This window comes from Pseudophryne corroboree, chromosome 2, assembly GCF_028390025.1.
Source record: "Pseudophryne corroboree isolate aPseCor3 chromosome 2, aPseCor3.hap2, whole genome shotgun sequence".
Lineage (NCBI taxonomy): Eukaryota > Metazoa > Chordata > Amphibia > Anura > Myobatrachidae > Pseudophryne > Pseudophryne corroboree.
Window position 1 is genome coordinate 345975327 of NC_086445.1, and position 15012 is coordinate 345990338.

The 15012-nt window shown below is 45.9% G+C and overlaps 1 protein-coding gene, 1 non-coding gene and 1 pseudogene across 2 annotated transcripts in view; all 3 read left to right on the forward strand.

Annotated features, from left to right (window-relative positions):
* Positions 1 to 15012, forward strand: part of IPO5 (importin 5) — a 187478-nt gene that overhangs the window by 65977 nt on the left and 106489 nt on the right. The window contains exons 7-10 of the mRNA XM_063953056.1: positions 179 to 301; positions 388 to 508; positions 690 to 777; positions 1154 to 1260. Coding sequence (XP_063809126.1) covers positions 179 to 301; positions 388 to 508; positions 690 to 777; positions 1154 to 1260 — 439 coding nt within the window. The remainder of the gene's footprint in view (positions 1 to 178; positions 302 to 387; positions 509 to 689; positions 778 to 1153; positions 1261 to 15012) is intronic.
* Positions 3368 to 3476, forward strand: LOC135054204 (U5 spliceosomal RNA; annotated as a pseudogene).
* LOC135054094 (U5 spliceosomal RNA) lies at positions 5131 to 5245 on the forward strand. The gene has a single exon (XR_010243347.1). It is a non-coding gene; the product is annotated as a U5 spliceosomal RNA (small nuclear RNA).

Consider the following 15012-nt stretch of genomic DNA (forward strand, 5'->3'; position numbering starts at 1 on the left):
TTTTTAGTATATGTTTTGTGTTTTTTTTTTTTATCACAATGCCTTGCCTGTAGTCACAGCATAATAAGGTGTTTTTTTTAAACCATTTGGTTTAATCCAGCCAACCATGTTACATACGGTAAGAGAAGTTGGTTTTCAGCAGTGGTTAATCTATAAAATAAAATTCTGGTTTGTTTAGTCTGTTAATGAATCCTGCTATCAGAATGATGACTCGGTCCTGAAGTCACTAGTGGAAATCGCAGATACGGTTCCTAAGTATTTGAGACCCCACCTGGAAGCAACATTGCAACTAAGCTTGAAGGTACGATTATATCCAAAAATGAAATGTTTGTCACATCTAAACAAACAAAAAACATTGAGTTAAGCTTTACTATTCTTTTTATATAGCTTTGCGCTGACACCACTTTAAGCAACATGCATAGACAGCTGGCACTTGAGGTTATTGTCACCCTTTCTGAAACTGCTGCAGCCATGCTGAGGAAACATACAAGTATTGTTGCCCAGGCTAGTAAGTAGTCTTTGATTACCTGCAGTTGTATAAAAGCTGACCTTTTAGTACATAAAGAAAGCTGATAAACCTGTACTGCTCCAAGAGAGCAGTCCTATTCATTAAAATACTTATGGTTACCATCAGAACATGATCAATATCCTTTTTTTTTTTTTTTTTTTTTTTTTTAATTCACTCTCAGTACCGCAGATGTTGGCAATGATGGTAGATTTGGAAGATGATGAAGATTGGTCAAATGCAGATGAGCTGGAAGATGATGATTTTGACAGGTATTCTATATACTATGTAGTGATGAGCATTTTTAGGTCGATCGCAAGATTTTCTTTTCAAATACAAAAATAGTTAGGTATTCTTTACTCTAAACCTTATTAAAATAAAAACCTGTCTCAACAATATAACTTACAGGGCCAACCTAGGCACGACGGAATATTATTTTATTCATGTTGGTCTACACCTCATCGGTAGACAAACTGTGGTACTGCAGCTGCTGCATAATTACATGCCCTGCCACAGGTCTGCTGTTAGGGCATGCTAGGATGTCTATTTCCACAACAGCTGGAGTCCCACGGGTTGACTACTTCTGGTTTATCTGCTTGTAAATGGCCCCGTTAATCTAAAACCAAATCATCTGTTCACTTAATTCAGCAATGCTGTGGCTGGTGAAAGTGCCTTGGACAGAATGGCCTGTGGCCTGGGTGGAAAGATTGTACTCCCCATGATCAAGGAGCACATCATGCAAATGCTACAAAACCGTAAGTCTTTTTTTTTTTTTTTCCCCTTCCAAAGTTGATAATCAAAGGACCGTCAAGCACTTGCTTTTTTTCTGCTATTGACATCTTCCTTACATTAAGGGTTGGGGCACAAGTGTCCTTTGTTTACCTTCAATGTACTAATTGTTATGCCTAACTTTTTGTGAACTATGGTTGTACTTGATTGTTACTTGCCATTGTACATGTTGTGGGCGATTTTAATTGTCCTTTAGGCGTCAGCCACTAGGTGGCGCCCGATTTTAAATTTTGCCATACAGGCGTGATCACCACTGGCACTCGCATTTTTATTTGCAGCCTCCATTGGTGGCGAGCATAAATGTGTGAAGTGTCCTGTTTGGGCACCTGAACGTTACTTTTCTTTATCATCCACTAGGGGTCACTGGAGTACTCTTGGGATATGGACGGGCGTAGCCGAACAAAGGCACTGAATATTTAAATTTAGGACTCTCCCCCCCCTCCATATCCCCGAGTACCTCAGTGTACTCTCTCAGTGTTTTTTCGGTGCTCACAGCACGAACATCGGCTTGTGGGAAGAGCCCACATTTGAGATTTTTTACTTTTTATTTACACTTCCCTTCCCCAGTTTCTTGAAAAACAGGGGTCCGGGATGGTGCCGCTGCAAGGCAGCGTATGGCGTGTCGGTCCTCACAAAGAGCACCCTCACAGCCACAGGCGCTGCAAGGCAGCGCATGGCGTGTCGGTCCTCACAAAGAGCACCCTCACAGCCACAGGCAGCTGTCTCCTGCAGGCTGCACGGAGCTTACAGAAGAAGCCCCGTCACAGCCAGGAATAAGCAAAGAGCTGGACGGAGCTTACAGAAAGAAGCTCCGTCACAGCCAAGATGATGATCTTACACTTACAGACAGAAGCCCGTCACAGCCAGCATGAGAAGCCCCGTCACAAGCTGGACGGAGCTTGCAGCACAAGGTATGGTGGGGTGTCAGGGCGGTCAGCTCACGCTGCCGCCCTGCAGTGTGGGGAAAGTGTTTCTTTTCTGTTGACCACAGCTGATTACAGCGCCGCTCATACACGTGCCCCGCTGAATTACGCGCGATCTAGCAGCAGAGCGGCCGCACGTCAATCACAGACGCCGGCCGCTCTCCCAGCACTGATACACAGCGAGGACACAGCTCCGAGCGGCCGCACGTCAATCACAGACGGCGGCCGCTCTCCCATCGCTAATACCCGGACACCGCTGTACAGCTAGGGGATTACAATTGTGGAAGCACAGCTCCGAGCGGCCGCACGTCAATCACAGACGCCGGCCGCTCTCCCAGCACTGATCAAGCCAGCCACTCTACAGCTCCGAGCGGCCGCACGTCAATCACAGACGCCGGCCGCTCTCCCAACGCTGGTACCCGGCCACCGCTGTACAAAGCGCCGCCCGAGCCAGCTACTCTGCAGAGAGCCAGCGACGCCGCTGATATCCGGTCACTGCGGTCTGAAGACGCCGCACGATCTTCCGGCCGGCTCCCCGGCGCTCTCCTGCTCTCCCTGCACCCGCTCCAGTCCGCTGCAGGTAACATGGGGTAGAAGTTACCTCACAAGCAGCGCAGCTGCAGGGGGGGTGAGGGGGGGAGTAAATGCCCATAGCAGCAGATATAGAAAGGCTGCATGGGTTAACAAAAAGGCTGTTCAGTTTGTTAAGCAGTTAATGATAAGGCTATCATAACCTAAGGTTTTCTGTTAAGGCTGCAATATAATACATTCACTGAAGGCAGGGTTTATAGTAACTGGAGGTTAACTAAGTGTATGTTTTTACTGTATAATAACATATAGGCTATTAAGCCTATATTAACTGTATAAAAGGCTATTAAGCCTATATTAACACTGCCTGTACTGTGATTTTCAGTGAAAGCATGAGGGCCATTTTAATCATTGCTGTTTTTCCAGCTTATAATTCCTGAACATTCCGGCCATACACCTTTACTCCACAAGGAGGCGCAGGGGTGTTAGTGGGAATTTTTAGTTCAGGATAATTCTAGAACATTCCTGCCCTACATCTCTAAGCCACCAGAAGGCGCAGGGGTGTTAGTAGGAATTTGGTTCGGGTTTCATATGCCCATGTGAACTGCTTTTCACATAAAGAATACTTTAGTTTCTCTTCATATGGGAAAAAAATCTTTCGTTTTTCCTAAAGATTTCCGTAGAGAGAAACAACCATGAGTTTCATATAAATATGCTGTTCAGCAATAACATATATATATATATGCCATATAATAACTTCATTAAGTCGTGCAAGTGTCTGTCTGTTGCCTATTTTGGTGTCTGTTTACATAGCGAATAAGGCTCTAGTGCAGACTAAAATATTGGCAATTCAAAATTAAAAGAGCGGTAATCGGAGTCTCGGAATGACTCCGCCAGCTCTAACAAAAGACAGTCTTTCCAAAGGGCCAATTTCCCTTTGGGTACCAGAGTGTTTATTTCACTGGTCTTATCATTTAATGCACGATTCTATGTCAAATCTCACACCGATAACTACAAGTGAGAAGGGTACATTAGTCCAGCACTCAGATAGTGCGGGGTTTTGGACAACATACATAATCGTTTCCAAAAGGACGCGATCCGCCATTGGTAGATGCGTTTCTGTCAAACATTATAAAAACCCAGGATACATTTGGGTCACTAGAATCTATGTATGAAACAATGACGATCACTGGTAAAAGAAGCTGCAGAGTATATCTGTAAAGCTTCTGCTAACGCCGGTTATTTTCATTGTCGCTAGTTAAGCGCGACAAGGCCAGAGCTTGTTTGCTCCTAAATTTGATATACTTGTAACGGCATTTTATCCCTTTGATATTCAGCCATTACCGCATACAGTATACTTGTAACGGCGTTTTATCCCTTTATAAGAAACAGTCACGCCTTGTAACGACAGGACGTTACAGTCAGCAAGCCAGTGGTTTGATGACCTCTTTTACAATTGTGGAAGCGCGTCTTTACATGTTACATTTGCAAGGTTTCATGACTTCAACTCGTACATGTCTCAGCTATTTACAGCTTAAAGTACAAAACTGCCTCTGTCGAACGGTTTGGCAGGTTGTCATTTAGTCTTTGCTGGTTTATAAACCAGGCAGTAGTACGCCAACAGAGTCAGAGTTACTTATTCCCCTCTGTTTGAGCAAAACCAAACAGCTCCGTCGCAATATCAATCAGCAAGTCATTTACTACAGTTAGAAAATGGATTTTCTGCGGTTAGTATTTGCTTATTGGAGCCACAAAATTGCATAATTGCATTTGATCTTCACAATGCGTATTTACCCAGTCCGGTTTGTTCATCACAGGTTCTAGCGTTTGCAAATCGCCACAACCATTAACCATTTCATGTCTACCGTTGCTTATCGCTTCGGGTATTTACCAAAGTGATGTTGGGATGATAGCTCATCTCACATAAGAACTCTGTCTCAACAAAGTTCCTCTAACTTGCGCTACTAAGGTATACTGCGGTAGCAGATCAAGTTCGAAAACAATCGCATCTAATTCCGTCTAAACGATGTCAATTCCTAGGTAAGATTATAAATACGGTAAATCAAAGACTTTTACCTACTACACCAGCAAGAACAAATGTACATCTAGTAATTAGTGCAAAACACGCACACTAGCGGTACATTGGTGTATTCACCTATTAAGAATAAAGATGTGTTTTCAATTTAGTTCGCCACCCTTCACTCGCGTTTCCCACAGAGGGACAAGGGTGCATATACTCTGGACGACAGTCGCAGAGGGTCAGGATTTGTAGTTAAAATCAGCGACAAAGGTTCTAAAACACGACAGATTGCTGTCAATAAATGTCCTAGAACTCTGTGCATTTTACAATGCAATACATGATTCGCTTTCAGTCTGACCAGGGATATACTCTGGTTTCTCTTCAGAACGAATAAATCTTTCGCCTTTTACTAAAGATTTCCGTGGAGAGGAACAACCGTGAGTTTCATGTAATTTTTTGATGCCTGGCTCACGCTGGCCTTAAGCAGTCAAACAAGGCAACGGCAGTTGCATACACAACAACCAGTGAGAACCAAGAAGCCGCATGGCAATGCGGCAGGTAACTCAAATCCTCAATGGCTCAGAACACCATTATGTGAAAATGTCAAGAGATCATTCCGTGAGTGGACATCTGTTAGACAGATGATCTCACCCGTCAGGATTTGGATCCTGAAAACTGGACATTAAATCCAGAGGTGTTTCATATGCGAGTCCACAGAAGGGGGTTACCCTCAAGTATACATGATGGCATCTCGCCACAATTAGAAAAGCTCAGTATGTGTACAAAACAGATCACAAGGGCAGTGGCGGTGGAGTCTCTCACATTCATGTGGTCATTCAGCATCGTGTATCTGGCTCCACCATTTTCCGCTGCTCTCTCCGTTGCCAAAACGGATCATAAGACAGTTCGTCACAGTCATACTGGTGGTATCTCATGGGTTTCGGAGAAGTTTGCTTCTCGCATTTTCAAGGAATACTTGCACACGATCTTGGCCGCTCATAATACGTCCAACCTGTTACATCAGGGAACGTTCTTTTACCCATAGTTACCTATGTACCTATTATCTATGTACCGCAGCTGCGGTTGACGGGGTGAGGGTTCAGACCGCCCTCTTAAGAAATAGAGCATTACAGTATCGGTTATACCAACCATGTTACGAAATAGTAAGCCGCTTAAGGCAGCTCATTATTACAAAATTTCGTGTGCTTACATAGGTTGTAAACCTCGGAAGTTTCCAACATCATCCTTCAAGTTACCCGTATTCTGTTAAACGGGGTGGGATGGAAAACTGCGTTGATCTGCATTAAGAGTGCAGGTATCTGTGTGGTAAACTTATTTTCAAAGACGTTTGCCTCTATTTGCGTCTGTACACATCTTTCTACAAGGTGTCATCAAAGTTCAGACTCTATTTATCCCACCTACAGCGCCAGGCGACTTGAGGTTGGGTTCAGATTTCTTACAGTTTTCATATTTTGAACCCTTTCAACAAATGGGAATTAAGTTTCTCACTTTGGAAAACATTTTTCTTCTAGCCTTGGCTTCGGCAAGGGTTTTGTTTTCATATTTGGGTGCCTTGTATTCCAAGCCACCGTATTTGAGTTTTCTCATGACAAAGCAGATCTTCGGACGAATCACGCTTTCGTATTCTTCACATCAATATACCAATAGGGGTTCCTGTGTGGACAGCACATTCTAGAATTCTGAATGTGGTACACGCATTACGCGTTTATATATGTCCCGAAAGTCAACAGTACGTGATATGAATACGTTGTTTGTTCTCTATGATACTGCCAACTGGGGTTAGCCAGTTTCTCAGCAGACATTATCCAGTTGGGTAATAATAATGACTACAAGTCAGGCTTACTTTAAGGCTAAGTTACAATCGCCTACGTCAGTAATAGCTCATCCCACAGGTTCTGTGGGAATGTCAGACCCAGTGGGTCGTGGAGCGTCTAAAACGCGGCTATATAGCCTTCATGTGCACCACGTTTGTGCACGTTTACACGTTATGAATGGTGGCGCCATCAGCATCTAGCTTTGGGCTGCCTACTGTTACAAGTATCAAACAGCTCTCCCGCCCACGAGGGAAGCTTTGGTACGTCCCAAGAGTACTCCAGTGACCCCTAGTGGATGATAAAGAAAATAGGATTTTGGTACTTACCAGGTAAATCCTTTTCTTTGAATCCATAGGGGGCACTGGACGCCCACCCAGAGCAGTTTTACCTGGGTTGTTTTAAGCTCAAGGGAGCTTAGGGTAACAAGTTTTACTTGATTGATATTAAGCTCAGAGGAGCTTATGGTAACACATTTTCACCGATTGGTTCAAATTATAAAGTTCTATCGGTTATGGTGTCAACTGTTTAGTTGACAGTAAGGTTATGGGTCAACATTGTTGTTGTCCGTTATGTTATGGTGTCAACTGTTTAGTTGACAGTAAGGTTATGGGTCAACATTGTGGTTGTCCGTTATGTTATAGCTATTCTCCATTGTCAACCTCTCTATATAGTTCCTGTTCGCTCAGTAAAAAACACTGAGAGAGTACACTGAGGTACTCGGGGATATGGAGGGGGGGGAGAGTCCTAAATTTAAATATTCAGTGCCTTTGTTCGGCTACGCCCGTCCATATCCCAAGAGTACTCCAGTGCCCCCTATGGATTCAAAGAAAAGGATTTACCTGGTAAGTACCAAAATCCTATTTTTGCGTTGCGGGCACTATTTAGTCTTGTAAACTTGGTGCTTTTGGGCATCAGATCAATTGAATTCCTCTAATTGGTGCCCCCCAAAAAAGTTTGACTTGCCCCCTTGGTGCTTTAATATGTACTTGGTTTATGTTTAACTAGTATGCAAGTTTTACATCAACTCACTTATTCTGAAGAATTTGTGCCATGAATGAAGACTACCATCGATGGCCATTATGAAATTCATAGTAGTTTTATAATGCAAAAAATAGGGCAGTTGTCTGTATTTAAATGCCACTTCGCAGTAAGCGCATTCTTAAAGGGTATCCATGAATACCTTTTTTACATTTCTAATACAGAACAGAAGTATCTACATATACAGTGCTGCAGACTTTGACTTATTGGTCCTATGTGACTTTCTTATGGGGGCATTTCAATTGGGGGGGGGAGATGCACAAAAAGACATCCGGCGTTGGGAAAACACGCTCAGGCTAGGCGCAACAAAAAGGCCTGCTTAGCATGACTGCAGCAAGTAAGGATATAGGGGGACATGTCTGTACTACCCAAAAGGTGAGTGTCTCCTTGGCGGTGTGACTTTGTATCTCAACCATGAAGCTCTATATAGGGCGGCCAACTGGTCTTTGATCCTTTTGTTCATAAGATTTTATAGGTTTAGTTGTTTGCTGCAAAAGTGGCTAGTTTTGGTCCTTTCTCCTAGTGGCAGCTTTATGTTCTTGAGTTATAGGTTTCCAGATAGGATAGTTACAGTATGTTGCTCTCTCTCCTGGTTTGGTTGGTTAGTTACTATATTTTTGAAGGGCTGGAGACTTCAGAACCTGTGCAGATTCAAATGAAGTACAGTGGCTCCTGAAAGAGGTTTTATGTACCCGAAGGTTGCACTGTACACGGACGTTTAGAAGGATTTCTCTTTCATCCACTAGGGGACACTGGAGTCCTATACATTAGGGGTGTGAAGCTTGCAACCAGAGGTGTGGCACAATCTAAAATTAGCATGGTCTGCACAGCTAGCTCCGCCCCCTTCACATCCCTCCTCCCTCAGTTTGGAAAATTGTGCCTAGGCGGTACAAGCAGAAGGGAGCTCCTGCTCCTTGAAGATTTGATTTATTTATTAATTTTTTATTAATTGTTTTTCCATTTATACTGTCCTAATCTCTCCTAACTAAAGGGAGGGTGCAGGTTTTAAAAGACAAAATGGTAAATGCCCGATCCCACCTAAATGAAAGGGGGTGCAGGCTTTACCAGAGAAAAAGGCTGCGTCCCCCTAATAAAAGGGGGACTAAGTTTAGCATTGAGAGAGGAGGATTCCAGCTAAAATGGTCTGCATCTCTCTAAACGTGCAAACCGTGAGTACTGGTTGTTTTTAAGATTACAAAAAGGCTTTCCCAGCAGAGAGACCGCTATAATTGATATCAGATCCCCACAGCGTCGCGCCGGCCAGCGGTCCCCTGTCAGCAGGCGCCGCTGCGGGACCTGGAGGAGAGCAGTCCCGGCGTGCGCCGACCAGCGGTCACGCAGTGTGGGCCAGGCCTGTATCCCCTGTCAGCAGGCGCAGCTACGGGACCTGGAGGAGAGCGGTCTCCGAGCGTGCCGACCAGCGGACAGCAGTGAGTGAGTGCCGCGCGCAGGGGGCGGCCAGCGGGGATCGAGAGCGCACATTAAACGGTGAGCTCTGTCACAGAAGAGAGGGAGCTCGGATACTAGCGCCAGGACTCCCTTTTGAACAGCGGCGCAGAGTTAGTGGTTAGTAAGCATTCTTAGGTAATGAAGTGTCTAGAATATTGCAAGGGCGACCATCTTTTTATTTCCAGTCAGGCGCCAAATCTACGGGGCATGGATGAGCCCTCTCCCTCATAATAAAAAAAAAAAAAAGATTTTTGTGTAGTTACAGCTCCCTTTGCTGGTGAAGTTGGATATCGGCAACTCCCTCTGCTGGTGAAAGTTATATAAATCCTATGAGGATCTCCTGAAAATTTATTATTTATATTTTCAAAGGATTTCTATTGCAAAGATCCTGAAGAAAATACGGGGAAGCAAGTGGATACCAACTCCACCATCGTAACTGACGTACAGTTGGGTGTGTGAGGGTTGCAAGTCGGCTGGTGTGAAAAATGTATTTATTTTTTCTTTTTCTCTGACGTCCTAAGTGGATGCTGGGGACTCCGTCAGGACCATGGGGAATAGCGGCTCCGCAGGAGACAGGGCACAAAAATAAAGCTTTAGGATCAGGTGGTGTGCACTGGCTCCTCCCCCTATGACCCTCCTCCAAGCCTCAGTTAGGTTTTTGTGCCCGTCCGAGCAGGGTGCAATCTAGGTGGCTCTCTTAAGGAGCTGCTTAGAAAAAGTTTTTAGGTTTTTTATGTTCAGTGAGTCCTGCTGGCAACAGGCTCACTGCATCGAGGGACTTAGGGGAGAGAAGTTCAACTCGCCTGCGTGCAGGATGGATTGGCTTCTTAGGCTACTGGACACCATTAGCTCCAGAGGGAGTCGGAACACAGGTCTCACCCTGGGGTTCGTCCCGGAGCCGCGCCGCCGACCCCCCTTGCAGATGCTGAAGATTGAAGGTCCAGAAACCGGCGGCAGAAGGCTTTTCAGTCTTCATGAAGGTAGCGCACAGCACTGCAGCTGTGCGCCATTGTTGTCACACACTTCACACCTTAGGTCACGGAGGGTGCAGGGCGCTGCTGGGGGCGCCCTGGGCAGCAATGTATAATACCTTTTATGGCTAAAAAAATACATCACATATAGCCCTTGAGGCTATATGGATGTATTAAACCCGTGCCAGATATCTCAAACTCCGGGAGAAAAGCCCGCCGGAATAGGGGGCGGGGCTTATTCTCCTCAGCACACAGCGCCATTTTCCTGCTCAGCTCCGCTGTGAGGAAGGCTCCCAGGACTCTCCCCTGCACTGCACTACAGAAACAGGGTAAAACAGAGGGGGGGCACTTTTTTTGGCGATATTTTAAATATTTAAGCTGCTATAAGGATACAACACTTATATAAGGTTGTTCCCATATATATTATAGCGCTTGGGTGTGTGCTGGCAAACTCTCCCTCTGTCTCCCCAAAGGGCTAGTGGGGTCCTGTCTTCGATAAGAGCATTCCCTGTGTGTCTGCTGTGTGTCGGTACGTGTGTGTCGACATGTATGAGGACGATGTTGGTGTGGAGGCAGAGCAATTGCCGATAATGGTGATGTCACCCCCTAGGGAGTCGACACCGGAATGGATGGCTTTGTTTATGGAATTACGTGATAATGTCAGCACATTACAAAAATCAGTTGACGACATGAGACGGCCGGAAAACCAGTTGGTACCTGCCCAGGCGTCTCAGACACCGTCAGGGGCTGAGAAACGCCCTTTACCTCAGTCGGTCGACACAGACCCAGACACGGACACTGAATCTAGTGTCGACGGTGAAGAAACAAACGTATTTTCAAGTAGGGCCACACGTTATATGATCACGGCAATGAAGGAGGCTTTGCATATCTCTGATACTGCAAGTACCACAAAAAGGGGTATTATGTGGGGGGTGAAAAAACTACCTGTAGTTTTTCCTGAATCAGAGGAATTGAATGATGTATGTGATGAAGCGTGGGTTAACCCAGATAGAAAAGTGCTAATTTCAAAAAAGTTATTGGCATTATACCCTTTCCCGCCAGAGGTTAGGGCGCGCTGGGAAACACCCCCTAGGGTGGATAAGGCGCTCACACGCTTATCAAAACAAGTGGCGTTACCGTCTCCTGATACGGCCGCCCTCAAGGATCCAGCTGATAGGAGGCTGGAAACTACCCTAAAAAGTATATACACACATACTGGTGTTATACTGCGACCAGCCATCGCCTCAGCCTGGATGTGCAGTGCTGGGGTGGTCTGGTCGGATTCCCTGACTGAAAATATTGATACCCTGGATAGGGACAGTATTTTATTGACTATAGAGCAATTAAAGGATGCTTTTCTTTATATGCGAGATGCTCAGAGGGATATTTGCACTCTGGCATCGAGAGTAAATGCGATGTCCATATCTGCCAGAAGAAGTTTATGGACGCGACAGTGGTCAGGTGATGCGGATTCTAAACGACATATGGAAGTATTGCTGTATAAAGGGGAGGAATTATTTGGCGTCGGTCTATCGGATCTGGTGGCCACGGCAACTGCCGGAAAATCCACCTTTTTACCTCAGACCCCCTCCCAACAGAAAAAGACACCTTCTTTTCAGCCGCAGTCCTTTCGGTCCTATAAGAACAAGCGGGCAAAAGGACAGTCATATCTGCCCCGGGGCAGAGGAAGGGGTAAGAGAGGACAGCAAGCTGCCCCTGCCCAGGAACAGAAGCCCTCCCAGGGTTCTGCAAAGCCCTCAGCATGACGCTGGGGCTTTACAAGCGGACTCAGGAGCGGTGGGGGGTCGACTCAAGAATTTCAGCGCACAGTGGGCTTGCTCACAGGTGGACCCCTGGATCCTGCAGGTAGTATCTCAGGGTTACAGGTTGGAGTTCGAGAAGTCTCCCCCTCGCCGGTTCCTAAAGTCTGCTTTGCCAACGTCTCCCTCAGACAGGGCGACGGTATTGGAAGCCATTCACAAGCTGTTTTCTCAGCAGGTGATAGTCAAGGTACCTCTCCTACAACAAGGAAAAGGGTATTACTCCACGCTATTTGTGGTACCGAAGCCGGACGGCTCGGTAAGACCTATTCTAAATCTGAAGTCTTTGAACCTGTACATACAGAAATTCAAATTCAAGATGGAGTCACTCAGAGCAGTGATAGCGAATCTGGAAGAAGGGGACTTTATGGTGTCCCTGGACATAAAGGATGCTTACCTGCATGTCCCAATTTGCCCTTCACATCAAGGGTACCTCAGGTTCGTGGTGCAAAACTGTCATTATCAGTTTAAGACGCTGCCGTTTGGATTGTCCACGGCACCTCGGGTCTTTACCAAGGTAATGGCCGAAATGATGATTCTTCTCCGAAGAAGAGGCGTATTAATTATCCCTTACTTGGACGATCTCCTGATAAGGGCAAGGTCCAGAGAACAGCTGGAGGACGGAGTAGCACTAACCCGATTAGTGCTGCAACAACACGGGTGGATTCTGAATTTTCCAAAATCTCAGTTGACACCGACAACACGTCTGCTGTTCCTGGGAATGATTCTGGACACGGTTCAGAAAAAGGTGTTTCTTCCGGAGGAGAAAGCCAAGGAGTTATCCAAACTTGTCAGGAACCTCCTAAAACCAGGAAAAGTGTCTGTGCATCAATGCACAAGAGTCCTGGGAAAGATGGTGGCTTCTTACGAAGCGATTCCATTCGGCAGATTCCACGCACGAACTTTTCAGTGGGATCTGTTGGACAAATGGTCCGGATCGCATCTGCAGATGCACCAGCGGATAACCTTATCACCACGGACAAGGGTGTCTCTTCTGTGGTGGTTGCAGAGTGCTCATCTGTTAGAGGGCCGCAGATTCGGCATACAGGACTGGGTCCTGGTGACCACGGATGCCAGTCTGAGAGGCTGGGGAGCGGTCACACAGGGAAGAAACTTCCAGGGAGTATGGTCAAGCCTGGAGATGTCTTTTCACATAAATATACTGGAGCTAAGAGCGATTTACAATGCTCTAAGTCTGGCAAAACCCCTGCTTCAGGGTCAGCCGGTGTTGATCCAGTCGGACAACATCACGGCAGTCACCCACGTAAACAGACAGGGCGGCACAAGAAGCAGGACAGCAATGGCAGAAGCTGCAAGGATTCTTCGCTGGGCGGAAGATCATGTGATAGCACTGTCAGCAGTGTTCATTCCGGGAGTGGACAACTGGGAAGCAGACTTCCTCAGCAGACACGATCTACACCCGGGAGAGTGGGGACTTCATCCAGAAGTCTTCCACATGATTGTGAACCGTTGGGAAAAACCAAAGGTGGATATGATGGCGTCCCGCCTCAACAAAAAACTGGACAGGTATTGCGCCAGGTCAAGAGACCCTCAGGCAATAGCTGTGGACGCTCTGGTAACACCGTGGGTGTTCCAGTCAGTGTATGTGTTCCCTCCTCTGCCTCTCATACCAAAAGTACTGAGAATTATACGGCAAAGGGGAGTAAGAACGATACTCGTGGCTCCGGATTGGCCAAGAAGAACTTGGTACCCGGAACTTCAAGAGATGCTCACGGAGGATCCGTGGCCTCTACCTCTAAGACGGGACCTGCTTCAGCCCGCCCGCCCTGGGCAGCAATAAGAATACCTTTTGGCACATTATGCACATAATACAGTCTGGAAAACTGTATATGTGCAAAAAACCCCGCCATTAAGATGATATACAAAATGCGGGAGAAGCCCGCCGCTGAGGGGGCGGGGCCTTCTTCCTCAGCACACCAGCGTTATTTTCTCTTCACAGCTCCGCTGGAAGGACGCTCCCCAGGCTCTCCCTTGCAGTATCCTGTACAAGAAGGGTAAAAAAGAGAGGGGGGGCACATAAATTTAGGCGCAAATAAGATAATAAGCAGCTATTGGGAAAAATCACTCATTATACAGGTTGAGTATCCCTTATCCAAAATGCTTGGGACCAGAGGTATTTTGGATATGGGATTTTTCCATATTTTGTAATAATTGCATACCATAATGAGATATCATGGTGATGGGACCTAAGTCTAAGCACAGAATGCATTTATGTTTCATATACACCTTATACACACAGCCTGAAGGTCATTTAATACAATATTTTTTATAACTTTGTGCATTAAACAAAGTGTCTACGTTCACACAATTCATTTATGTTTCATATACACCTTATTCACACAGCCTGAAGGTCATTTTATACAATATTTTTAATAACTGTGTATTGAACAAAGTTTGTGTACACTGAGCCATCAAAAAACAAAGGTTTCACTATTTCACTCTCACTCAAAAAAGACTGTATTTCGGAATATTCCGTATTTCGGAATATTTGGATATGGGATACTCAACCTGTAGTGTAAATCCCTGTGTTATATAGCGCTGTGGTGTGTGCTGGCATACTCTCTCTCTGTCTCCCCAAAGGACTTTGTGGGGTCCTGTCCTCAGTCAGAGCATTCCCTGTGTGTGTGCGGTGTCGGTACGGCTGTGTCGACATGTTTGATGAGGAGGGTTACGTGGAGGCGGAGCAAGGGCAGATAAGTGTGGTGTCGCCCCCGACGGGGTCGACACCGGATTGGATGGATATGTGGAAGGTCTTAACAGACAGTGTCAACTCCTTACATAAAAGGTTCGATGACGCAGCAGCCTTGGGACAGCCGGGATCTCAGCCCGCGCCTGCCCAGGCGTCTCAGAGGCCATCAGGGGCTCATAAACGCCCGCTAGCTCAGATGGTAGACACAGATGTCGACACGGAGTCTGACTCCAGTGTAGATGAGGATGAGACAAATGCACAATCTACAAAAGCCATCCGATGCATGATTACTGCAATGAAAAATGTATTGCACATTTCTGATATTAACCCGGTTACTACCAAGAAGGGTATTATGTTTGGGGAGAAAAAGCAGCCAGTGACTTTTCCCACATCTGATGAATTAAATGAATTGTGTGAGGAAGCG